The sequence below is a fragment of the Pteronotus mesoamericanus genome, unplaced genomic scaffold, assembly GCF_021234165.1.
Source record: "Pteronotus mesoamericanus isolate MK-2021 breed Mesoamerican mustached bat unplaced genomic scaffold, CSHL_Meso_final contig_73, whole genome shotgun sequence".
NCBI classification, from domain to species: domain Eukaryota; kingdom Metazoa; phylum Chordata; class Mammalia; order Chiroptera; family Mormoopidae; genus Pteronotus; species Pteronotus mesoamericanus.
In genome coordinates this window covers 22494222-22520961 of record NW_026555245.1, presented here as the reverse complement: position 1 = coordinate 22520961, position 26740 = coordinate 22494222, and the positions used below count along the sequence as shown (strand labels likewise).

The 26740-nt window shown below is 39.2% G+C and overlaps 1 protein-coding gene across 2 annotated transcripts in view; it reads left to right on the top strand.

The window, feature by feature from the left end:
- Window positions 1–26740, top strand: part of GLDC (glycine decarboxylase) — an 82825-nt gene that overhangs the window by 22258 nt on the left and 33827 nt on the right. For both annotated transcript variants that reach the window (XM_054583126.1, XM_054583125.1), the window contains exons 4-15: window positions 3854–4018; window positions 5263–5340; window positions 6484–6631; window positions 6974–7170; window positions 8514–8610; window positions 12887–12992; window positions 13765–13904; window positions 14506–14586; window positions 16584–16681; window positions 17158–17242; window positions 17410–17451; window positions 18405–18547. In XM_054583126.1, the coding sequence (XP_054439101.1) occupies window positions 3854–4018; window positions 5263–5340; window positions 6484–6631; window positions 6974–7170; window positions 8514–8610; window positions 12887–12992; window positions 13765–13904; window positions 14506–14586; window positions 16584–16681; window positions 17158–17242; window positions 17410–17451; window positions 18405–18547 (1380 nt within the window). The remainder of the gene's footprint in view (window positions 1–3853; window positions 4019–5262; window positions 5341–6483; window positions 6632–6973; window positions 7171–8513; window positions 8611–12886; window positions 12993–13764; window positions 13905–14505; window positions 14587–16583; window positions 16682–17157; window positions 17243–17409; window positions 17452–18404; window positions 18548–26740) is intronic.

The window sequence follows — 26740 nt, the reverse complement described above, 5'->3', positions numbered from 1 at the left end:
TTTAAAGCTCTCTAATGAGCACCAGCATAAGCTTGGGCTTATATAGAGGCTGAACAAGGAGAAAAAGGCTCAGCAAAGGAGGGGGGAATAATAAATCCCAAGGCTGTGATAGAAGCAATAACACCGTCTCAAGTATGGAGGGCGATGCTTGAGAGGTTTGGGGCTTCCTCCTGCAGGTAATGGGGAGCCATCCTATTTGGGCAAGAGAGTCAAATACACACTTGTACCACAAATATTTGATAATTTTCTATTTTAAGCACTGCTGGCTAGTTTGGCAACAAAGAAGAAAGGAGTGGTACAGGGAGCCAGAAGGAAGACTAATGGCAGTGGTCATTATTTAGAGCTAAGAAATATCTAGAGTTTCTTCTTTGAGAATTGGCAGAATAATGATACTTTTCAAGGAATAAGAATATTCAGGAACTAGTTTGTTTGGGATGAAATATAGGGAATGTGAAGTTGACAATGGGACATGATGAATATCCAGGAACAAATAGTTTCCAGGTGGAAATATCTAGTAATAAGATCTGAATAGAACTATAAGTAAATTTTTCAGAGAGAAGTATGTTTACTTTTTAAGTTTTTTAAAGGACCAAAACAGAGGGGGAAAAGCAACTTTTTAAAACAGCCAACATTTGGGCAGGATTTTACCATTTTTAAGTGCACTATATAGTATATTAATTTCATTTCAGTACTTAGAAAATACAGGTGATGCTAACTCCATTGGTCACCAAGAGAAACTGATAAAACACACATAAGGAGAGCATTTTAGTTACTTGTCTCAGCTCACAGCGAGCAAGTTAGAGAATTAAGGTTGAAACCCAGGGCTTCTTGGTATTGTGAACATTCAGGGAAACCTGTGAAGCACTAAGGGCTTACAAACTGATATGATCTTTCCAGAGAGGAACACAGCAATATTTACTGAAAGCTTTAAAAATAAGTATTACATGACTGAAAATTTCACTTCTAGAAATTAATCCAAACTCCAAGTTTACTTTCAACTTAGAGTTTAGATTAATTTCTAGAAGTGAAATTTTCGTGAATAAGGCTGTTCACCATCATGCTATTTCTAATATTTAAAACCAAAAGTAGTATTCAACTTGAGGGGAATTGTTAAATAAATAATGATAAACTAAATGATTTAATACCACTTGAATAATATTTGCAATCACAAACTGCCCATGGAAAAACATTAATGGGGAAAAATCAGAATATAAAATTTTACATACAGTGTAATCTTACTTTAAATGTAAATATGATTATGATGTAGAAAAGAGGCTAAAATCAATTAACCTGACTGTGGTATGTATTTCACAAAATATGCATGTATCAAATCATCACATTTTATACTTTAAAAATATGTAATTTTATTAGTTAATTATACCCCAATAAAGCTGGAGAAAAAAAAGAATGTACAAAAAAGGTCATAAATCAAGAAGAAAGGGGACAGACAACATAACAGAAAAATGGGCAGTACACTTGAGTGTACCCATCACAAAAGAGAAAAAGACCAAAAAGAAAGTCACTTAAATGTTTACTGTTATATCTTGGCGTTTTGGCATTATGGGTCATTTTATTTTCTTGATAGTTATCTGAGTTTTCCAACTTTTTAAACTGAACATGCATAAGGTAGTCAGAAAAAAGTTTGTGAATATGTATCTGACACATAGAAGTGGTTACTAAATGGTAGCTGATGTTTTTAACATTTAGAACATGTGATAAAAAGAAAGTAAAAATAATGGTTAATCTTATCACCCAGAGAAAACTACTATTTACATTTTCCTTGATTTTTTTTACAAGTTTACAAAAATGGTGTCATAGTATTTACCATTAACATTTCTTTTACACTTAACTTTTAAAATATATATATCATGAGCATCTTCCATGTCAGCAAATACATTCTTTTATATATCATTTTCAATAAATGGATAATATTATGAGCAGTTGTCTATTTAATCATTATCCTTCTAGTGGACATTTAGTTTGTTGCTTATTTTTCAATATTGTATTTAGTGTTGTGATGAATTCTTTGGAGCATTGCTCTCTCCCTATTGTATATTCTATATTTGTATTCATGGTATACTAAATCTTCTGCATTTGTTAGATGGATTAGCTGGTACGTGCATGTGCATGTGTGTGCAAGCATGTACATCTATTTGTCAAATAGTGATTCTGAGTAAAATGAAAGTTTTGTGCTTAGTCAGGTAGTCTAAATACATCTTCATGGTGGCAGGCCCTGCTGTGTGTAAGTCTTATCTGATCTGAGGTCACAATTGCCCCTTGTCTATGCCTTTTGTGTGACTCCATTTCTGCTGAGTCCATTTCTACTTTTTCTGCATCATGTATTGTGCGCCTCATTCATTCCAGTTCACCACCCACTTAGAATCTGGCGAACGGACAGTTCCTAAGCCAGGCTGTTCAAGGAGTTAACTGAAGCAAAAATTTACTGTGCTGTGTGTGTGCCAGTGTGCGCGTGCACACGCACACATACACATACACACACTCCTAATAAAAGGAACTAATAAAAGTTTCAGGAAAATTATTTCAGTCTTGACATTGTACTGCTTGGTAAGGCAAGCTTCCCCATCCCACTACTCAGAGGTAAGATTATACAGTGATTTCAAAGCCTTCCAAAAAGAAAAATAAAAGATGGATGGAAATATCCTAAACGTGATTACCAGAATAGGAGAGAAAGGAAAAGGGCTTGAAAAAACGAAAACAAAACAAAAAAAAAACCTAAATTTTTTTTCCTAATACTCCTCTGGCTTGGAAAGGCAAAGCAACAGAGACATGAAACAATGTCAGTCACGTGCGGGAGCCTGGACTGCAGTCTGATCCACTTGGGTGGAATGGATTCTTGTCAGAGAGACAGCAGCCCTGTCATAAATCCTCAGTTACCCTCTATCCTATCACCTTATTTTCTTTAAAATATTCATCATTCTGAAATAATTTCATTTATTTATTGTCTCCTTTCCCTCATTACAGGAGATCAGGGACTCTTATCCGTTGTGCTCATTATGGGCCACCAGCTGTTTGTGGTGGAATGCTCGCTATGATAATTGGCATTGCGACATTCAATGTCATTATATTTCTCTAAGCAGGCATGTGGTAAATATTTGTAGGATGAGTGAATGAATGAAGGATTAAAAAAAGGATGAAGGTACTGAGTGGGTTACCTTATATACCTAAAGATAAATTTTTGGTTAATAAATGGAGGAGATAAGATTAGAATTCATGATTACTATGCCTTCTAACCATTTTTATCCTTGAATTTTGATAGCAGTGGAGTTAATGTTCATAGACTCAATAATTGGATAGTGAGAATTAAAAAGAAACCACCTTTATTAATTTCTGAGGAGCACATAGAACTTCTGGTTAGTATTAAACAAAGATTCTTCCCCCAAAAAACAAATTTTGAGTATTAGATATGAGATCCTTGAATTCTTTCTTATTGTGAACTGTGAATGGGGTGAGCTTTTTAGGTAGAAGAAAGATAATAGGAAGTCAGATTTCTGTTTATAATATCATAGGTAGGCTCAAGTGGGTAGTAAGAGCCAGCTTACAATAACACACACACACATACAATAAGATCATTAAAATAGGAATGTAAAATTAAAAGAAATCACTTAGAGGAATAGAGAAGTAAATACTGATTATCCCCGAAGAACAACATAATTACTATGATTTAATTCTGAGCTTCCTAAAGAGGCCAAAAAGGAATCTTACTGATCTACTATATAATTCTCAAGAGAGGGAAACTTAATATCAGGTAGTGAATTCTAAGATGAAGACAGTTTGTGAACTTTTCTGAATAGTGGAGTCACAGTATGGACATGGCCTTTCGCGTCCCGCACAGGATCACCCAGTACACTCCATACCAGCCAGAGGTGTCTCAGGGGAGACTGGAGAGTTTACTGAATTACCAGACCATGGTGTGTGATATCACAGGCATGGACATGGCCAACGCATCCCTGCTGGATGAGGCGACCGCGGCTGCAGAAGCCGTGCAGCTGTGCCACAGGTGAGAGGCCCAGCACAAGACTCTTTTGGGGTAAGGGACATCTTCCTCTGTGTCAAAAGCTCTGATTATTCCCTGAGGATGCATTTTTAGAGGTTGAATTGCCGGCTCATGTTGTGTAGCTAGTTAACGATTGCTCTGTTTCCTCATCTTTTTTCTTTCTTTGCCTTGTAAGTACCTTCCTGGCAGAATTCTTATGTTGATGGTCATCTGGTTGGGCAATCTGCCCACTTTTATGGTGGATCTGTCTGAAGTTTTGTGCCTCTGGTCTTGAATGCCCATGTAACTCTCTTTTTTGGCTCCCACAAATTTGAGGAGTGGTGAGCCCCGAACTTGCTCAGCAGGTGTGGAGGTTTCTAAGCTGTAGCCACTGGCCCATTTGTTTTCCAAATAGCCCTGGGCGGGGGTGGGTTGAGGGTCTTCCCCCTGTCATGGATGGACAGCTGCACAGGAATGCTGTCCACCCACCCCTCTGGCTGTTATTATTAACTTTTTACTTATTTTGGTGTTTGGGATGATGCTCCAACCAACTGAGTCACTCAGCTAGGGCGCTTTTCACTTATTTTCGTCGTTTCTTCCTCATCTCTCTGCTCTCCCATCTACCGCAACAGATTTTGCTAAACAGGATGGGAATTGAATTTCCGTGGAAATCAATTCAGTAAATGTCATTATTAGTCATTAATGACCCAGTATTTTTTATACTGTTGAAATCACAAATGTCCAAGCCTGTAAAGAATTTTTATGAGTTTATTTGAGTCAAACTGCTGGGATATATGCCAGGGAACAAGATCTCAAATGTTCAGGAGAATAACAGTTTTGCAGCTCGTTTTATGCATTTGACATTGAGGAGGGGATATAAGGAAGATCACATGGAGGTGGGAGAGAGCAAGGTGGGAATGGATTACAGCATAGTTAACAAAATATTATGCTTTCTTAACGTAGGTCAGGGCTTATTTCAAAGGTGTGTTAACCTAGATGCACAGAAACAATGGACAGGGATTGCTTAAGGCAAAGATAAACCTTTTAACTAAAAAAGTTACACGCCTGGAGTGTGACTCCAACCATGATGTGCCCAGTTAGGAATTTATGATCAGCTCGCTGTGTGAGGTTACTTTCCATAGAACCCCTTATGTGGTCCACAGTGCTATGCTCAGGCTCTCCCTAAGGACCATCTTTACTTTGCATTCTTAGAAGATACTCTGATTCCTTTAATGTTCATGTTTGAATGTGATTTTCCTTTTTAACAGACACAACAAAAGGAGGAAATTTTTTGTTGACCCTCGTTGTCACCCACAGACAATAGCTGTCATCCAGACTCGAGCCAGGTAATTACTTTTATTCATATTTTGAACCCAGCGATAATGTCATGCTCATCTCAGCTGATTTTCTCCCTTACTTCCAAACTGACTGGAGGTCAGCCTGATTTTAATTGGGGTTGTTGAGGTTTACTTTCCCTTCCTCTTCTCAGGATCTTGCTGGTAAGTAAAATGTGTTAGAATTGAGGAGAAAATACACAATGCCTTTAGTTGCCTTTGCTTTATATTATCATGTTTTTTAAAAAAAAATTTATTGATTGATCTGAGAGAGAGAAACATTGATGTGTTGGTCCACTTATTTATGTATTCATTGGTTGATTCTTGTATGTGCTCTGATGGGGGATTGAACCCTCAACCTTGGCGTATTGGGATGACACTCTAACCTAACGGGCTACAGGCCAGGGCTGTTTTCTTTTTGTGAAAAGAAATTTATTAAAATAATTTCAACAACATTGTGGAAACTGAAAAATAGAGGGAAAAAATGGAACTCTCACACAACTGTTAAGATTTTACTTGTATTCCTGCGAACAGAGTTGTAGTCTGTTGTTGGTGAAGAATGTAGAAGACAGCATATTGTACTTTAGTACTGCAATCAGATAAAACAAATATAGCACAGTTACCACTTGTGGGTGTGTTTATTTGCTTCCTCCTTGTAAAAGCTGGGTAATCTTCCTCTTACCCATACCGCCATCCCCTTCAGAAGCGGTCTCTCACAGATGCTGGAATTAGATGTTTGTTTTAGGAACCTAAGGAAGGTCTCTTTCTTGTCTTACTGATGGCTTTCTTTCTGTTCACCTGAGAACGATGCAAGGGGAAAGTGGTGATGACACTGCTGTTATAAGTATTGGTTCTTCGGCCCTGGGAGGCGATGTTTCTGGCCTTCTCAGGAGCTGGTTCTGACAGGAAAGGGGGAATGGTAAGGGTGGACGAGAAAAACAGAAGCTGAGCTGTTGGATGCAACTGAACTGGTGTGAAACACTTACCACTGAAGGTCTGGGTATCACATGAGTGTGTGTATTGGATTGAGGTAGCTAGTGGGCATTGAGAAAGGACACAGAATATGAATGCTGTTAGGGAAAAGAAACTGTAGGTAATTTGATTTTTCCCTTGTAAACCAAAAACATGATTATTTTTTGTCTTATCTCTTTCCAGATATGCTGGAGTCCTCATTGAGCTGAAGTTACTCCATGAAATGGACTTCAGTGGAAAAGACGTCAGTGGAGTGCTGTTCCAGTACCCGGACACCGAGGGGAAGGTGGAAGACTTCACTGAACTTGTGGAGAGAGCCCATCAGACTGGGGTAGGCAAGCCTCTCCTTGTGGGGCCCATGGAGGTGTGTCTCAACTTCGAATTATTATTATTATTTTGGTTGTATCTTAATTCACATACCTGTATTACCTGGAATAGTAAAACTCCTTCCTTCCTTCCTCCTTTCTTCAAGTTCTTTCTTTCTTTTTTTTTTTTTTATTGATTCCTGGCACATAATAGACACTTGGTAAATATTTTAAGTGAATGGAATAAGTGAAGTTCACACATATGAACCAACTCTGCTAGTCTGTCTACAATAGATGTAATTTGCTACTCTCTCACTGTTCTCAAGGACAGTAACAACTTTGTCCATTTTCTCTTGTTTCCTCTCTAGACCTTGGCTTGCTGTGCTACTGACCTTTTAGCTCTGTGTATCTTGAAGCCTCCTGGAGAATTTGGGGTAGACATTGCCCTGGGCAGCTCACAGAGATTTGGGGTGCCACTGGGCTATGGAGGACCACATGCAGCCTTTTTTGCGGTTAGAGAAAGCTTGGTGAGGTTGATGCCTGGAAGAATGGTGGGAGTAACAAGGTAAGGCAGCTCATGTTTCTCCCCTTTTATTGTGGCTGTGGTTTCCCCTGCTCTGTTAGTTGATCACAAAAGTTGCGGTCTTTAAACGTACCTGGGTCATTTGGAGTTGATTAAAAAAAAATGTATAACATAGATTCAGAAGAGACAATCTGTTTGGGGTATGAACTGGTTAGTACCTCTTCTAAAATGCCATGAGTTTGTACATATTTGAAAATGTATGAGTGTAATTCATAACGTATTTGTTCTGAGGTTACATAAATGAATTTATTTAGGTTTAAGAAGTGCCTTGAGAGACTGAATATTTTAGGTGTACTTTATATCTTACTAGCTTCATTCTTGAAAGTATTATCATGCCACAGGGTTATGTAAAGACACGTGCAATGAGCCATTATCACGCACACGATATCCTAGAGGCCTGCCACTTGGTCTTTGGAGTAGTTTCCAAAAGCACTTTCTTGAGGGCTTCTCCTCAGATTAAGAATTTAGATGAATGCCATGATTATTATTGGTAAATTTAGCATGATCTTTTGACCCTTCATGAAAGCTGATCTATCAAATGTAAGTTAATAGTGTGAAGTAATGAATGATGTGATCATGATGTGAGGTTTGAAAGTTCTCTCAATTTGCCACAGGATAGCAAAAGACTCCTTGTTTTTTAGTGTAAAATAAGTTTCTTTTCTTCAAGAATTCTTCCATTAGCTTTTTTCAGTGATGTCTCTTCACCAAAGAAGATGAGGCACAGGGTTTTTTTTTTTTATCAAAAAAATTAATGTATCAGTTATTGTCTGCTTATTTTTATATTGAACTTCTTACCTTGCTGGAAAATGGACCCCAGAGTTTGATGAAATAAAGGATAAGACTGCTAAATATTTGTGTTGATCTAAATTTTAAATTGTATTAGGGGAAATGTTTATTAGAGACAAGTGGTAAGTTGATTAACATCATTCTAATTTACAGCCATATAATCACTTCAGATTTCTAGTACAGAGATGCTGTTTGTTTTGCCAGATATTTCCCTTCTTTCTGAGTCTGCCAAGAAGCTCAGAGTGAAAGTTAATCCTCATCACCATCATTATGGTAGGCTGGGTAATTCCTGGAGATTGTCTTTTCAAGGTCCCAGCCTTATTCTATATATCTCGGTGCCTCAACTCCTCAAAGTACAAACTAAAAATTAGTAGTCCTATTTAGAAGAGGATGATTTGGAAATTGTTTCTTTATGGCCTTGTACCCAAGTAAATTTGCTAAATTCACTTCAAGCGGGGAAGCAAAATAGCAGGTCCATTTATGATAATTTCTGGCGCTATGGTTACCTGTGCTAATTGGATGTTTTATTCTTGGCCCAGAGATGCCACTGGGAAAGAAGTGTATCGTCTTGCTCTTCAAACTAGGGAGCAACACATCCGGAGAGACAAGGCTACCAGCAACATCTGCACAGCTCAGGTAGGTCACCTACCTGACCTGCCTGCCCCCTGAATGCTTTACAGTCTACAGAAATGAGCTCCTCATTCATTCACTGAGTTGTTCATTAATTTATGCACAACCCACTGAGCAGTGTGCAACCAGAAACATTAAGATCTTATTGGTAGAGAAGCCCTGTGGTCTTGTAAGAACCAAAATACAGTATATTTTACTGGTACTCTGTGTGTGCGCACACTTCACCTTTCAGCGTCTCTAGCATTCTTGTCCACAGGGCAGGTTTATTATAGGGGGTGACTGAGCACCTTCTCTTTGGGCTGAGATGGAGGCCCTGCAGGCTGGAGCAAAGAAGTCAATGTGAGGGTGCTTGAGGTGACTGTACGTGAGGGGATGGTCCTTATCAGCAGCTTTTGGTGGTCTTGGGGTACTCTTACTGGGAGCTCATGGAAGACATTCCTGAAGTGGATGGGTTAAAAGAAGAGGAGTTAACGGGAAGTTGCCCAAGGGCTCAGGTTAGAGGGAGCAGTACTTTCCAATATCCAGCCAACTTCTTGGATCAGATGGAGGGCCACTTCTGAGCATATACTATATTCTGGGTCTGGCTCTTTCCTTCAGGCTCAGAGAAGGAGAGATCTCACTGATGCCTCCATGGGCGGAACAGTGCTCTTTCCTCTCAAAGCACCACCAGGTTCTAGAAAGCCTCTCCAGGGAGGTAGATGATAAGGGCTTCTTATAGTTAGTTCTTAAAGCCATTGGTCTTTGGGGCTGTTTCTTCAGTTTGTTTTCTTGTATTGTTTTTTGCCTCAGGAAGGTGGCTGCTTGTTTTCAGGTAAGAGCTCATCTAGTCTCACAGGAAGGAGGCAGTTATCAAAGACATTTCCTCTGTTGACATCTAATGGATCTTTACATGATGCCTTTACCTTTTTTAGTTTCCCCTTGTTGAATTCTCTGCTTGCATATTTTCCTTTCCACTGAAGCTGACTGTGCTCCTGTCTTACCCTTTCTGTTCATGTTCTTCCAAAAAGTGTCTGTCTGATTATAAGTGCATTAGGATTCTCTAATTTTTGCAGTGAACTTGGGCTGTCTACAATGAACAAATTGTGTCCATGTTTTTTTACTTTTCCAGTTCACGTAGAGCTAATATTTCATTATTTAACTTGATTATAAAAGATTTCTTTTTCAGCAATTATTAAAGCAATGTTTTCCCTGGAGATAGCCGTACTCTGTCTTCTCTGATTTTCAGCTTCTCATTCTGGAGATCGTTTAACTCTCTATTGTCTATTCCATTCCATATGTTTCCTTTTCAAGATTGCTTTCATGAAACAATTGCTTGTAACTCCAGTGTGATTCTCTTTGTAAGCTTGAAATTATTCTCTTTTGTTTAAAGATGACTGCTGTCTTTCGAGTTGCTCCTTGAACACTCTGTGTCTTTGACTCCAGATTTTACTTCTTGTAGCAGCTGTTCTATGTTCTGCTCCAGGCTCCCTCTTCCTCTTGAGCGTGAAGGTCTACACTTGAATTCTATTAGTTTTGCATCATTGATGGTGCAGAGCTAATTTTTTTAAATCTCTGAAAGTATGTTACTGAATTCTATTTAAAACATCTTTACATAAACTTGCGACATTTCTACAGATGTCTGAATTTGCATCATGTCTTCTTTATAGTCCCTGTTTCTCAGCTTCTACCCCAACAAGCATTTTTTTTATTACCTTTTATAAAGCCTGGTGTATTGAGGCATAATTTGCATTTTATTAGCACTTTTATTGAGACATGGCTCCCCATGAAATTTACCTATTTAAAGTATGCAGTTCAACTGTTGATAGTATTTTCATGATGTTTGCAACCATCACCAGAATTTCATTTCTGAGCATTTTCATCATGCCCAAAAGAAACTCATTCCCATTATACAACCACTCCCCATCTTCTCCCCTCCCCAAAGCCTCTGGCAACCACTTGTTTTTCTGTGTCTATTGATTTGCCTATTCTGGATATTTTTATATAAATGAGATCGTACAATATGTTACCTTTTAGTGCCTGGTTTCTTTCACTTAACATCATGTTTTCAGGTTCATCCATACTTTAGCTTGAATCAGTGCTGTATTCTTTTTTATGGCTGAATAAATATTCCACTGTATGGACATACCACCTTTTGTTTATCCATTGATCAATTGATGGATGTTTGGGTTGTTTCCACTTCAGGGTATTTTGAATAAGGCAGCTACACACATTCATGTATAAGATTTTGTGGGGACATATTTTTTTCAGTTGTCTTGGGTATACATCTAGGAATAGAATTGCAGGGTCATATGGTAACTTTATGTTGAATGTTTGAGGAATTTCCAGACTGTTTTCCAAAGTGGCTGCACCATTTTATATTCCCACCCCCAGTGTATGAGGGTTCTAATGGCTCCACATTTTCATTAATACTTGTTATTGCCCATCTTTTTGGTTATAGTCTTCCTAGTGGGTATAAAGTTATATCTCATTGTGGTATTGATTTGTATTTTCCTAATAAATTATTTTGAGCATCTTTTCATTATTAACTTCTGATTGCTTTATGTACCCTGATTTTATAGTTTGTTCAAATTATCAAAGAAATTTGAGTTTTCTTGGTTTCTATCTTTGTTTTTCTGAACTTCCTTTGATGTTCTAATACTTTTCCAAGACTTTTTAAAGTAATATTTTACTTCTTATCAGTTTGTTGAGAACTTAATAGAGTCTCCAGTCACTTAATGGAGTCTCTAGTTTGTGGAAAGAATGACCTCTAGGTTAAAAAGGGACCTGAACCAACCTCCACAAGGCGACTGTGATGGGAAGCTTCCACAGAACCTGCATTTCTGTTCCCCAGCAGCACAGCCATGAACATTTGGATATACTGTGTCATGGACAGTTTACTTCAGACTTGACCTCTCCATGGCTGTAAGGTGTTGTGGTGTTTCTGCGCTTATTTCTAATTATTCTACAGAGTCCACAAAAGTGTCTATGGGATTTTTGGTGTAAGAAAGTCAATTCCTGGGCTCTGATAATCTTTTACTCCTAATTTTCTGCTTTGACTGCTGAACGTTCTCTCTCAGAGTTTCTTGTTTTGCAGTGGCCCCACAGAGATTCCTTTTAGCAGCCTAGCAGAGAACATGTGTACCTAACAAAATTGATCTGATATTGAACACCAACCAACTTGAAAGCACTGTGTTTCTCAGTTGGGTAGAATGTGTTCCGTGTGGTGCCCCTTCCTACTGTGGGTAATTGGCTGTTAAGGTGGATCTTGAACTGCTGACCTAGCACATTAGGACAAAGCCAGTCTAGTGGGACTAGAAATCTCAGAGAAACCCTGGTCTGCATCATGGCGTGGGGGCTGCTGTGAGACAATCAAGTGGACTAGACAGATGAGGAGCCTGAGACTTGAATTTGGACAAGTTGCTAGTGTGATATTGTATCATTAGGAGACCACTTATTGGCAGGATCTAAGGTGAAAAAACAGATTAGGTATGGAGCCAAGAGGAGGAGAAGCAGGAGGTGAGCCTTCCTCCCTTCCCCCAAGTTGACACTCATTTTGGTTTCTGACCCTAACCATCTTCATTTTATCCTCACCCCCAGCCCAAGGTGCCATCTTGGTGGTCCCTTTCTTGCTCCCCACGTCGATCTTCCTCACTGAAACACCCCTGGAGCTCTCTGTGTTCCTTACCTCCAGGAGATTCCAATGGCATTCCTTTAGGTTTTCTGTCACATGAGGACATATATTTATGTGTAAATAGTTTCATGAACTCTCAATCCAATGATCAAAAGATATATATTTACCTCAGTAAGTGACCTTGCTGTCAGAAGGGAATAGCCAATAGGTTCTGGTTTTCCTTTTCTAATATACTCCTGCCAACTCATTTTGGTTTTATTCCCCTGCCATCCTGAATTTTCATTTTTAGTAATTCTTTGCCACATTTATCTCTTGGTTGTTGAAATTCAGCTTCTCCTGCTTTATTTAAGGCCTCAGGAGAATTATATTCCCTGAGTTCTTTTGTTTTTGAAAAGTTTGTTGCTTTTATCCATGGAGAACCCCTTTATAATGGTCCCATTTCAAGGTTTAATACAGTGAGTCCATGGTACCTGGGATGCCATGTTTCCCCCTCAGGTGTCCAGGCATGTTATAAATGGTCCCCGACTATCACAGAGAATGCAGGAAATGTGATTATTTTGCTTTGTCCCTGTTTTTAATTTTGGCACTTCAAGTCAAAATAATAGTCCCTTCTACTAATTGTCTTCTCTCACATTGTTGAAGTTGATTCTTTAAATGCCCTTGTCTTCTTAGGCTCTCTTGGCGAATATGGCCGCCATGTTTGCAATCTACCATGGCTCCCATGGGCTGGAGCATATCGCTAGGAGGGTGCATAATGCCACTTTGATTTTGTCTGAAGGTGAGTGAGTCATATATCTTTTTTAAAACTTTTGGGCATAACAAGACCGATAAACATGAGGAAGTGAAACTGGACTACATGTTCAATATTACACAGAATTGAAAGTCAAATAAAAAACTGGGAAGAATATTTTCAACTTCTGTGATTGACCAAATTAATACTTTTAATATATAGAGCTCTTACTTACCTCTCCATCCCATACCCAAAAAGGATGAATACCCTGAGAGAAAAATGGGCAAAGGACATTAAATGTAATTTTAAAAGAAGTAAGTACACAAATAAATGGTCAATGATCATATATAATTTCAACTTCACTATTACTCAAATGTAAATTGAAACAATAAAATAGTTTTTCTCCCATTACACTGGCAAAGATTAAAAGGAATGCTGATATTGGTATGACTTACATAGGGGCACTTACATAATTAATATGTATCAAAATCTTTTAAAATGCACCTATAATTTGATCCAGAAGTTCTACTTCCAGGAATATATCCAAAGGAAATAATCAAATAGAGAAGTAATAGGTTTCCATTGAAACACTGTTTACAATAGCACAATCTTGGAAATAGCCTAAATGTCCAATAATAAGTAATTAGTTAAATTATTGTACATCTGTAAGTTTGACCATATACAGCCATTAAAAATAATGATATCAATAGCAGGAACAGACTATGTTATAGAAGGATTTACCTCTTTATCTCTCTGAAATGTCAGTGGCAAAGGAGCCGTTTTCTGTTTTGGAAACTGGTGGATCTCCTCTCTTCTCTAGGTCTCAAGCGAGCCGGGCATCAACTGCAGCATGACTTGTTCTTTGACACTTTGAAGATTCAGTGTGGCTGCTCACTGAAGGAGGTTTTGGGCAGGGCTGCTCAGAGGAAAATCAATTTTCGGCTTTTTGCAGATGGCACAGTAAGTCAACCCCACAGTTTCCTTTTTTTTAAAAAAATAATGAATTCTCTATATTTTCATGACTTTTATCACTATAAGTTTTCCTCTTTATTAAAAAAAACCAATAGTGGAACTTTGGGCACAATTTATTTTTATAAACAATTTTTATTTCCAGTTTGGAACATTATGTCTCTTCAAAGGATGTTTCATCGTCGCCTCTCCTTAAGACTTTGTGTTTTCATATATGGGGCTGTTAGGCACATATTTTCTTACTCCTCTCTTCACAACATGACTTTTCAAGGTAAAGGCTGTGATAAATGAAATAATAAAGCAGTCGAGGAAGAAACTGTTGAGCATATTCAGTACCAACAAGAGTACCCTGCAAGCATCAGAGTATTAAAGAGTCCAGAAATGGCTTATAAAACTATAAACCCTGTGAAGTCTGGGGCTGGTCTAAGCCCCCTTCACCGAAAGGCCAATTTGGTAACCAACTTGGTATCCTGATATTTTAAAATAACTGGGAATTTTGTCCAGCACCTTCTCCCCTTTGACCTCTTTAGGGTTTCTCCACTGATCTTGGTGTTTAGAGCTTATGTTTTCTTTTTTGTTTTCATTTCCATAGCTTGGTATTTCTCTTGATGAAACAGTCAATGAAAAAGATCTGGATGACTTGTTGTGGATCTTTGGCTGTGAATCATCTGCAGTAAGTAAAATAATAACATGAATTTCTCATGACTATTTGAGGTGGTGTCAAAGATAGGTTTGCCTTTTGTTGGCCTGAGTGTGTGAGGAGGGGGGTAGGTATGGCATTGGGTGGCCTGCTGTTGAAATTATGCCACTGACTATCCCTTGAAATTATGCCGTGACTGCTGATAGAGGTCACTGCTATGTGCCTGGCTAGGACCATGCACCTAGGCTAGTTGGAAGGATGGTTAATGGCACTAATAAATATTGCCCCTAATACAGAGATTTATGACATTGGCACATTGGTTATGTCGATTCTGGGAAAATTATGATACTCATGCAACAGATATTTATTGAAAACCTAATAAGTTCCAGGTACTATGCTAGGCCCTGAGGATAGTGGTTAATTAGACATGATTCCTGCACTCATGGAGCTTATATTCTAATGAGGATTCAAACAAGCTCAAGATTCCAATCCATATGATTTTATGATGGGTGATGTCTGAGGATGCTCTTTGAGCATGAGGAGGGACTTTGCACCAAGATTTGGAAGAAATTGTCCTGAATCTGAAAGATGAGTAGGAGTTATCTAGACTTAGATGGCATAATTGAGTAGGAGCATGAGGCCAGAGATGTCCCAGACTGGGAAAAACAGACACAAAGGCTAGGAGATGAGAGATTACTGAGAATTAGAAGCAGTTCAGTGTGACTGAGTTGGTTTCTAGAAAATGAAACAACAGGGAGATGTGAGAGTTTACAATCCCATGGAATGAGAATGAAAGAGAGAGCTGTCAGTACCTACCTAGACCTGTGGCCAGCTGTTAATCATAACACTGTACACAGCCTGGTGTATAAAAAGTACTCAATAAATATTTGTTGAATGAATCCATGAAAGGATTAGTAAATGCTTTTACTAAGGAAGTTGAAATAGGTTCGAGAGTGCTGAATGTTGCTATTCTGGTTGTATATATCCCCTTTGAGAGAGCACATCAGTATCAAATGATAAGTGTAAATCACATTATTCTCTTTTAAACTTTAATTAACAAACAAGACTGAGTAAGTGTCTTTCCTCTAGAACTCTGCACTAAATTTAATCACATTTATTCATTCCACATGTTTGAGGAATATTTATGAGAGCCCACGGGAGCCTTTAGATGGCTATAATACCACTGGGGCAGAATGAGGATTAAGCCATCAATTTAATTATATATTCTATATATTAAACACTTATTAGATATACTCATATGATTTACAAATAGTTTCTCCCATACTGTGAGTTTTCTCTTAACTCTGATAGTGTCCTTTGATATGCAAAAGTTTTTAATTTTAATGAGTCTAGTTTTTGTTGCTCATGCTTTTGGTTTTGTATTTAAGAAACCATTGCCAAACCGAAGGTTGTGCAGAATTGCCCCTGTTTTCTTCTGAGAGTTTTAGCTTTTAAATTTAGGTCCTTGACCCATTTTAATTTACTTTTTGTATATGATGTAAGATAAGGATGCCACTTCATTCTCTTGCATGTGTATACCCAGTTTTCTTAGCACTGTTTGTCAAGTAGATTGTCCTTTTCCCCATTAAATGGTCTTGGTACTTGTATTTTATTAGACTTCTCAAAGATAAGAGCAGCGTGAACTGAGAATACTTACATGAGTCTTATCTTGGTAACTTTTTTGATAGCCTTTTAAAATAATTTACTGGAACTTCCTTCATTATTCAAGGAACATGATGGAGATGTCACCTTTTTTGCAGTAAAAATTGTGCAGTTTTTCTTATTTTCTGTGGCTGAGGTCAACAGAACTTAAAACCAGTGCTCTGGGGAATTGCCACAATTCATAACTCCTGACACCGGTCAACACACCCATACCAGATGCCTGGGGTGCGGGGGATGACTGGGTGGAGGGGCTGTGCTAGGGTATTTCTGATGCTCTGTCAGAATAGACACTGATCAGAGGTGTGGGTATCCACATGTGGTTCTACGCACAATTCTTGCCCTTTAGTTTCGGTGGTCTCTCCATGCAGGAGCTGGTTGCTGAAAGCATGGGTGAGGAACGGAGAGGTATTCTAGCCACGGCCTTCAAGAGAACCAGCCCGTTCCTCACAAATCAAGTGTTCAACAGGTTTGTGTGGCTAGAGTGACTTCTGTATTGCATGGCTTCTGACTTCAGGTGATATGGCCAGGTCACTGTGGCTTACTAATAAATCATCACCATAAGGATCCCATTGCTGATCTGGGCAAAGCGCATGTTATTTCCTCTTGGCCCTGCTCCCTTGGCAATGTAACCCCTAATTCTACTCATCAGGAAGAAGGGAATGTAGATGCACAGTTACCAGGCTGGAGAGCATACCCGGGAAGTCAACATTTTCTTCTTTCCAACCTTCCCCTCATGCCCAAAGACAGCTTTTTGTCCTGGGACATAAGCTGAGGTTCGTGGGGGTTCCATACCCTTCCCTGTGATGCTTTGTTGGCAGGCTGGCATGGCCCAATTTGATCCGTTTGTTAAAGGTCAATTTCAGTGTGTCTGATCTCTCAGGAGGATATGTGTGGATTCTGATCTAACTGTATTGGCCCAAGTCATGTGTTTTGTGTTCACAGCTATCATTCAGAAACTAATATTGTTCGATACATGAAGAAATTGGAAAACAAAGACATTTCCCTTGTTCACAGTATGATTCCACTGGTAATTATTACTTTTATCCCCCCTTTCAACTCCAACGTAATCCCACCTCTTTGGGTCACATCTAAGATGCTACGAGAGGGATGGATGGCCATGTGGGCAGATCAATAGGCTGATCATATGGGCCATAAGAAATCACTAACATAACATTTTGGCTGTGCTTCTTAAAGGGGTCCTGTACCATGAAGCTCAACAGTGCATCTGAACTCACGGTAAGTAGGTCACGTCTATTAAAAAGGAACTTGTTCCAGCTTGCATACAGCTAGAGAAAACTGCTACTGGGACTGTGGTCTAATAACTACTTTAATAATCCTTTACCTTGCTGTTCAACAATCTTGGCAGAAACCCTAATTTTACCACAACCTGATCATTTAAATTTATGAGTCAAATTATTTTTAAATATTAAAATAACTATATAGTATTATACCTTTCTACCCTCTCCACCCTCTTTTGTTAAACCTGCCATATTAAAGGCTTTTATTTTTATTAATTTGAGTTGTTCAGCTCAGAAGAATCTTAAGCCTTCTTTCTAGAAAGGGTAGAGATTTGAAGTTTTAATTTATTGTGTCAACAGAGGATTTGTGTAACCTGCTGCCGTGGTTGGTAAGCATCTCTCCTAGGTTAGGAGACCTCTCCTAGGATCCATTTAGCAAAGTTACATTGTTCTTTTTATTTCACAAGATTGACAAATCACATCAGGCAAAATAAGTTATTTTATTTTGTGACAGGAAGATTTCCTCCATTTGCTTTTCTGTCGTTTTGTTCTGCTTAATGAAGAGACAATAATATATGTGCTATTAAGAGTTTGAATAAACTATACTTGAAACAACTCACTGGGTTTCATGCATATAAATCTATTTTCCAGCCTTATTGCCCCTAAAAAGATAGAAAAAGGTTATATTTTGCACATGCTCCCTTTCTGGGACTCGGTGACCCACTCGTAAGATGAAAACAGCAATGGCACTTATCCTGTAAGATTGTGGTGAGAGTTAAATGAAGGAGGATATTTTAAGTGCTGAGAACAGTGCTGGCACATAGTAAGCACTCTGTTAGATACCGCTTTCATCATTATCCTCTTCCTCCTCTTCCTCCTATTCTTCCTCCTCCTCCTTGAATTTAATATTGTTACTGCTGTTACAATGTTTTCTCCTTTCTTGCTCTTCAGCCAATTACATGGAGTGAATTTGCAAACATCCACCCCTTTGTACCTTTGGACCAAGCGCAAGGGTACCAGCAGCTTTTCCGAGAGCTTGAGAAGGATTTGTGTGAGCTCACAGGTTATGACCGAATCTGTTTACAACCTAACAGGTAAGGGGATTTCTTCTGTTCTGTTAGTTATTGCTTGTGGTATAACATCCATCTTAAAACTTAGAGGTTTGAAATAACAAATAATTTCAAATCATTCTGAGAGCTGAGTGGGCAGTTCCACTCCACTGGGGTAGATGACTGAAGGTCTGAAGTGGCCTCATCCACATTGTCGAGTTAGTGACGGCTGTCGGCTGGGAGAAGTTAGTTGAGGACATTGACTGGGGTCTTGGGTCTTCTCTCTGTGGGCCTCTCCATGTGGCTGCTTGACCCTCCTCACGGAATGAGGCCAGGATTCAAAAGAGAGTGCTCCCCAATGGAAGGATGTGGAAGCTGCAAACTTCAAGGCTCAGCTTCTGAAGTTACTCAGCTTTACTTCCAGAGCATTCTGTCTGTTAAAGCAAGTTACAGTGCCAGCCCAGCTTGAATATTGAAGGGGAGAACTCCTGGGTGTGAATAGTGAGAGTCATGGTTCCTTGTGGGACATCTTTGGAAACTGGTTACTACACCCATCAATGACATAGATTAAGCACACATGTCAATTCCTATGAAGCAGCAATGTCTCAATCTAGTAGGGCAAGGAGAACCTGGATCCTGGCTTGTTCTCTCACTCATTTTGAAAGTTCCCTTCCCCTCTTCTGGCCTTGGTCTTTTTGTCTGCAAAGTAAAACTTTGAAGAACAGTGATTTTCAAACAGCAATATCTCCCTGGTACTTGTTAAAAATACAAATTCCTGGGCCCTGCTCCAGAACTAGGAATTATAATCTTCAGAGGCTAAGATGAAAAATATTTTTAAGAAGGAACCAAGTGATTCTGAAATACAGCCTATTTGCGATCCATTGTGTTTGTGAGCACTCTGTCTTCATGGGAATACATAGATAAATAGACAGGCAGGCAGACGTGATATCAGTGTGTCAATTAATATCTTAGGATACTTTCAGAAGAGGAGCTGGTACCTGCCCCTAGGTTCTCTACCTCCCACAACTCAGAGTGTAATTCTCCACTGGTAGACTAAGCATTGGCATCACCTAGGAGCTTGTTAGAAAAGCAGAATTATGACCGTATGCTACAAAAATCAAATGATTTAAAAATGGAGACATTTATTGTCTTACTTTCTGAAACAATGTAATCAGGTCTTAATTAGATATAATCAAGTTCTTCCTCCTGTTTTGTGATAAAACCATGTACTTTGTAAAAATAATGTACCCTATAAAACACAAACCATTGAGAAAGGGCACATGGCAAATGAAAGGACATGGAGCTCTCTTAATAATAGCCTCTCAACCTCATTACACAAATAGGAAGGAACTGACATTCATGAAAGTCAGACTTTGGCATATTTTCATTAAAATGTCATCAGTCAGTTGTTTTTTTTTTAAGTATGAGAGGAACCTGATTGAATTCTTAACCTCAGGCAATAATATTTTATTAAATGTTGACAATGAAGAAACTTTGCCTTCTAGTGATGGAATAGGATCACATCTTCAGTGTCATATTGGAGAGTAATTTTTTAAGACTAACTTTTAAGTCATTCCTGTTGCAGTAAATTGAGGTCTGAGGTCCCAGCCAGTAGGTTGACCTAAGGATGAGGAAAGTTGCCTTCCCTTAAAGCAATGGTTCCCAACCCTGTCTGGAAATTAGACTCACATGGTGAGTTTATAAAAATTCTGATGTTCAGATCACAATTCCAGATTCAATCATAACCTCAATTGGGAAAGACATTGAGGAAAGGGAACCAAGCGGGAGTATTTAAAGCTCTCCAGTGGATTCCAACTTGTAGACAAGGTTGAGAACCACTATCTCAGGGGTTTCTCTGTTGTTTTCCTCAGGACACCCAATGTCCTTTCTCTGTCCTGCTCTCCTCACTCATAGGATTGGCAGCAAGATTCAGTAACCCATGTCAGCCTTGCAGGAGGGAAAGAGATCTTTATTAGCGTGTAGCTCCTGGCAGTGGTGCCTTCTCCAGCTCCAGCAATTCACAGATAGAAGCCCCATTTCCAGGAGAGTGACGAGCTGTTATGGCTTGGGTGAGGCATGTTTCTGGTCCTGAGCAGTGGGTGCTGTGACAGATGGGGAAATGCTGCCTTATTTGTTGAAAAACAAGGGGCCCTGCTTTCAGTGAGTGGGGTGATTTGATGTCATCATTTGGGGAAAAGAGGACGGAATGCACTACCTATTCTGTATGTGAGCGATTTTATTTTTAGCTCGTTACAACTCTGTCTTGGTTTGCTTTTGCTAATGTTCTCTCCACAAGTGGAGCCACCAAAACGATTTTGAATCTAAAAATATTTTATTTCTTTTTTTGTTATTTTGTGAAAATGAAAAGATAAATATGGGGTAATTTTTAGGAAGTAATATTTTTTTATTGTGGTAAAGTATACATACCATAAAATTTACCACTTTATAACCACTTTTAAGCGTACGACTCAATGGCACAAAGTACATTGACTTTGTTTGCAGCCATTGCCACCTGCCTTCTCCAGAATGTTATCTTCTTTAATCGAAGCTCTGCTCCCACTAAACAATAACTCTTCATTTCCCCCTTCCCCCAGCTCCCAGCATCCACAATTCTATTTTCTGTATCTATTAATTTGACTTTTTAGGTACATCATATAAATGAAATCATGCAATATTTGTTCTTTTGTGTCTGGCTTATTTAATCTAGCATGTCTTCAAGGTTCATCCATGTTGCAGCCTGTGTCAGTATTTCCTTCATTTTTTCTTTGTTTTTTTCATTTTTAAGGTGAGTAATTGCTCATTGTATGTATGTGCCACATTTTGTGCATTCATCAATGGATATTTTAACCATTTGACTGCCGAGGATGATGCTGCTCTAAACACTGGTGCACAAATACCTGTCTGAGCCTCTACTTTCAATTATTTTGGGTATATACTTAGAGGTGAAACTGTTGGACATATCATGATTCTCTGTTTAATTTTTTTGAGAAACTGCCATACTCCTATACACACCTATGCAGGGACATAGATGGAAGTAGATATACGAAAGGATAGACACTCATAAGTATTTATCTCTAGGTGGCAGTTTCAGATGATTTTACTTTTTGTCCTTATGTTTTTTTTAGATTGCCAAAAAAAATTTAAACTGTGATACATGTTATTTATACAACAAAAAGTTATTTTTATTGTGGAGAACATACATATCGTGGAACAATGAAAGGTATGATGAGAGGCTTTACAGGTTGATCTCCACGCTGGGTGTCCTGATGTCGGAGGCTCCTCCACCAGCTGATGGCTGGAAGGTGACGGCTCCGAGGTGTGCCCTGGGTTTGGAGGCGGGTGCCTTCTCCTGCTTTAGCAGCAACCAGTACTCAAAAGTAAAGCGAGGACCCAGGAGTCATGCTCAGTTCAAGTTCTGTAGAATAAAGTGATACTTAACATCAAATGAATTCAACATACAACTCTCTGGCTCCAAAATGCCTCAGTCAGAGAAGAGCAATTTTCAGGCATGAACCTGCATGTTTCTGCATGTGGCCTTAATGCCTCTGCTTCCCACTGCTGGACCCTTCCATATACTGTCTTCTGATCCAGTGTGGTTCCATGTTATGCTCACAGAAGGCTTTTATTCTTTCTCCCTTTCTCTAACAGTTCCTGCCGAAGTATAGACTGCCGCAAGGCCTTTCTCTTCAGTGGATTTTTTTCTGGGAGGGAATTCGGCTCCTCAAAGGAAAGGTTAGAACTGGAAACATATGAGGCCTGTAAAGAAAGCTCTGTTAATGCGGCTTCCTTCTTAAGTAGTGATGTAGGTTTCTCTTTGGTACAGCAACAACGGGAATGCTATGTTAATGCTGTAATTGAGGAATGGCCAATAAATATGGATGAGGATAAGATTTTATATCCACAAATAGTGGCATGAAAACCTTTGTTCCTGTAGCCAAGCCTTCACATGGTCTTTCTATTTTCTGGGATAGTTAGATCTGAAGGGAGTTTAAAGGTTTGAAACAAAAATGTCAGGAAGCTTGTCCCTATTTTTCCTGTTTATTTGCTTAATCTACAAACCCAGACAGCTTTTCCAGCTCAGTGGAGTACATAATCAAACAATATTTAATTACTTTTCCATTTCCTATTGCGCCCAGCATGGTGGTGGTTTTGACTAGTTTCTCACAACACTGTGACACTCTCAAATTCATTCAGCAGCTCACAAACACACTCTAGGAATTGGTAGGTTAGAATTATGTATAATGCAATGTTTAAGGCACACAGAAACAGTAATTAACATCTTCCAAGGATATCCAAAATGAAAGACAGTCTAAAATTATTATTAGCTCACTTGGCTTTTAAGAGTGAAGAAGTTGTTTTTATGTTTAAATACTGCAAGCTGTAATCGTGAATGTAGACAGACCTGGCAGTTGCTTCCCCAGAACCTCCTCCCAGGAGGTTCTTAAACAAAGGTGTGAACAGGCATCGTTAATGGCCCTCAAACTGTATTGTGCATCAGCTGGCGAGGGGGAGGGGTGGTGATTGTTAAATGCCTAAGCCCCTCCTCCAGTGTTTCTGATTCAGTTTCTGGGATGGGGCCTGAGAATTTGCATTTCTAACAGATTCCCTGACAGTGCTGACGCGCTGTTTGGCCACCACACTGTGAAACCACTAGGGCTGCGGGGTTCTCAGTCCAGGCTGTGTGTTTGAATGAAATGGGGAGCCTTGAAGGGCACTGATACTCCACCCTGCCCCCTCCCCCCACCCCTTCCCCACATCCCAAACTAGTTACATCAGAATCTCCTGTGGTGGAGCCCGGGCATCACAGCTCCCCAGTTGATTCTCAAGTGCACCGTTGAGTTAGAGAGCATATTGGCCTGGAGGAACCCCGAAGAGGACTGAATTTTGAAACTGGCCTTTGAGTCCACCACAGGTCATATGCATATTTACAGCAGAGAGTCAAACGCCTGATAATTGCCATCTCCGTTCCTTTCCTGAGCTCATGGTTGACATCACTGATCCCCTCTGATATGCTTTCCTACTGAGCCTCGTGCAACTTCAGAATCCTCCCCTACAGAGCTCTGAGGACTCAGATACTAGAGACCCCTTGTTAGAAACTGGTTTTCCAAGAAACACTCAGAATGCCAGGAAGAAGAGAAAGAATGGTTCAGGAAGAAGAGCTGTTTGGGGGGAAATACAAAGCAACATAGTATTTGGTACAATGGTAGAAGGGTCTTGCCTTCCCCAATTTCCTTAACTCTCAAAAGTATAATTTGATGTTTGTAGTTGATAAGGCTGTGAAGCAGAGGCTCTCACACTTGCCTGCATCTCCAGAATTCTGATTTAGCATGACTGGGCGGGAGCCGAGAATTTGCATTTCAGCAGGGTCCCAGGTGATGCTGATGCTTTTGTTTGGGGATCTCCAGTTTGAGAAGCTTTTAAGGTAGTCTTCAGGTATCGGAAGGGTTAGAGCCACTGGATTTATCCAGATGTTTCTTGACCAGAATTCAAAGGTTAAATATAGCATTTAGCTTATATCAAATTAGATTCAGCTTGGTAAAAACATTTCAGAATGACCTGTTGAGGGTGTTTTATATTAAGCTTATAGGCGTAGATACCCAGGTAGTGTTTGGGGTTCTTAAGGGAGGCAACAATTTGATTAAAGTCATGCTCCTTCCAAGGTACGTGCACTGGTAAATTATCAGTCACCCTGTTTTCCCGACCTGTAAGATAGGAATCAGGCCCTGCCAGTTCAGTTGGTTGGAGCGTTGTCCCAATGTAGTTTCAGGTTCAATTTTCAATCTGGACACATGCAAGGGTCAACCAGCGAGCACTTGGATGTTTCTCTCTCTCTCTCTGTACTGCTCTCCCTCTCCCTTACCCCCTTTCTTTCTCAAGAAATTTTTTAAAATAAGGGAACCAGGCACCAATCTTTACTTAATTTTCTTGGGAGTAGTCTAATGAAATTACCATAAACTGATGTGGGTCATTTCAACACAGTGGCTACATTGATCATTTTACTTCTACCCATAATGTCAGTTTTTTAGCTAATGTTTCACTTAGATCATTTTTGTTCCTGACCACTTGATGATGGTATTTTTAAAATAAAGAAGGGTCTGGATGAGGGGAGTTTGGCATCAAAATGTCCAACATCAAAACATTATTTATCATAAGAAATGTAATAGTGTTTCTATCTGGAGAATGAAACTAGGAACAATAGGAGGGGTTGCTTTTGTTGGTTTTTGTTTTGGGTTTTTTGGGGGGGTTTTTTTTGCCTTAAATTTCATATTCTTTGGCACTGATGCAAATTTTAAAATCACTTAAATGTATTACTTTTATAATAAAAGTATTAATTGCACCTGTGAATTAGGTGGCATATCCTCATGGGACAGATGAGGCAACTAAGATCCAGAGGAGAGATTTGCTCCTTGCCCAACTGCTTGCAAAGGGATGGCGACTCAAGGAAGGCTTTGATGTTAGAGGCAGGAGAAGCACCAGGCTGGCTATAGCAACTATCTCTTTGTTAGACCTGCCTTGGAATGCATGACTTTAAGATGCTGCGTTGTAGGGAAGATCTGATAACCCCGCATACAATTCCTGGTTGCAAACAACAGAAAATACTTTGGGCTAATTTAAGCAGAAGAGCAATTTACAGGGGAGATATTGAGTGCTTTGCAGAATAAATGGAAAAGCCAGAGAATGAGGCTTCAAAAGTGAGCAAGACCCAAGGGAGGCTGGCAGCAAAGGCCAAATCAGGGTCACTCCAGGGGAAGAGTAAGAGTACCCACTACCTCTCTGGATAATCTGTGACTGTCCATTCCTTGGATCACTCTCCCCAGATTCATTAGGTCCCAGGCTGATGTATCCTATGCGCTGAGACTGGGTCACACACCCAGCACCTTGTTAACTTGTAGTGATTGGGAATGACATTTAAAACCGTGGCTTTTCCCCTAAAAGGGGAAAATGCGCTCAAAGAGTAAGGGAATAAAAGGTTGTGCATTTCCCACATACACATCCATTAAAAGAGCAACAATGAAAACCCAACAAATCTCCGATATCCTAATGTAATCCATTCTTTGTATTTCTAAGCACATTTACATACCTGATCACCACAGCACCATTTTCTAATTGGGTTGTTTGTGTTTTTTACTGTTTGTTGGATATAAGGATTGCAGATACATTCTCCTAGTTTGTAGTCTTCTTTTTTTAAAGAAAATTTATTTGTTTATTTTTAGAGAGAAGGAAAGGCGGGGAGAAAGGGAGAGAAACATCAATGTGTGAGAGAAACATCGACTGGTTACCTCTTGCAAGCCACCAACTGGGGACCTGGCCCGCAACCCAGGCATGTGCCCTGACTGGGAATCGAACTGGTGGCCTTATGGTTCACAGGCCAGTGCTCAGTCCTCTGAGCCACACCAGCCCAGGGCTGTAGCTTGTCTTTTCATCCTTTTGACAGGGTCTTTTTTAGAGCAAAAGTTTTTCATTATAATGAAGTACAATTTAACAATTATTTTCTTTTATGAATTGTGCTTTTGATTTCAAGTCTAAGAACTCTTTGTCTAGCCCTAGATTCCAAAGATTTATATTTTACATTTAAATTCATTATCTATTTTGAGATGATTTTTGTATGAGGTTTGAGACCTAGGGCTGACATTGTTGTCTGATTGCTCCAGCACTGTTCATTGAAAAGTTCTTTCCTCCATTGCATTGCTTTTGCAACTTTGTCAAAAACTGGTTGGATTTATTTATGTGAATCTATCTCTGGAGTCTATATTTTATTCCATTGATCTATGCATATCCCTCCATCAGTAATACACGCCTCTTGATTAGCATAGCTGTAGAGTAAGGCACCAGATAGACTGATTCCTCTCATTTTCTTCTTTTCAGAGTATAGCTATTTCAGTTACTTTGTCTTTACATGTAAGTTTTAGAATAATCTTATCTATATCTACAAAAATCTTGGTTTATTGTATAATGTATATTTTAGCTTCCAAATTTATAATTTGTACAATGGGCTAGATGCCAGTCAATATACATATTATAGATGGATGAATAAATTGATTTACTTCATATTTAAATTTATACTTTGTCATTTATTAAAACTTTTTAAGAAAAGTTCTTAAAGATTTTATTTTTTTAGAGAGAGGTGGGGAGGGAGAAAGATAGGGAAAGAAACATTAATGTGTGAGAGAAACATTGATTGGTTGCCTCTTTGCAATCCCCGACCTGGGGACCTGGCCCACAACCCAGGCATGTGCC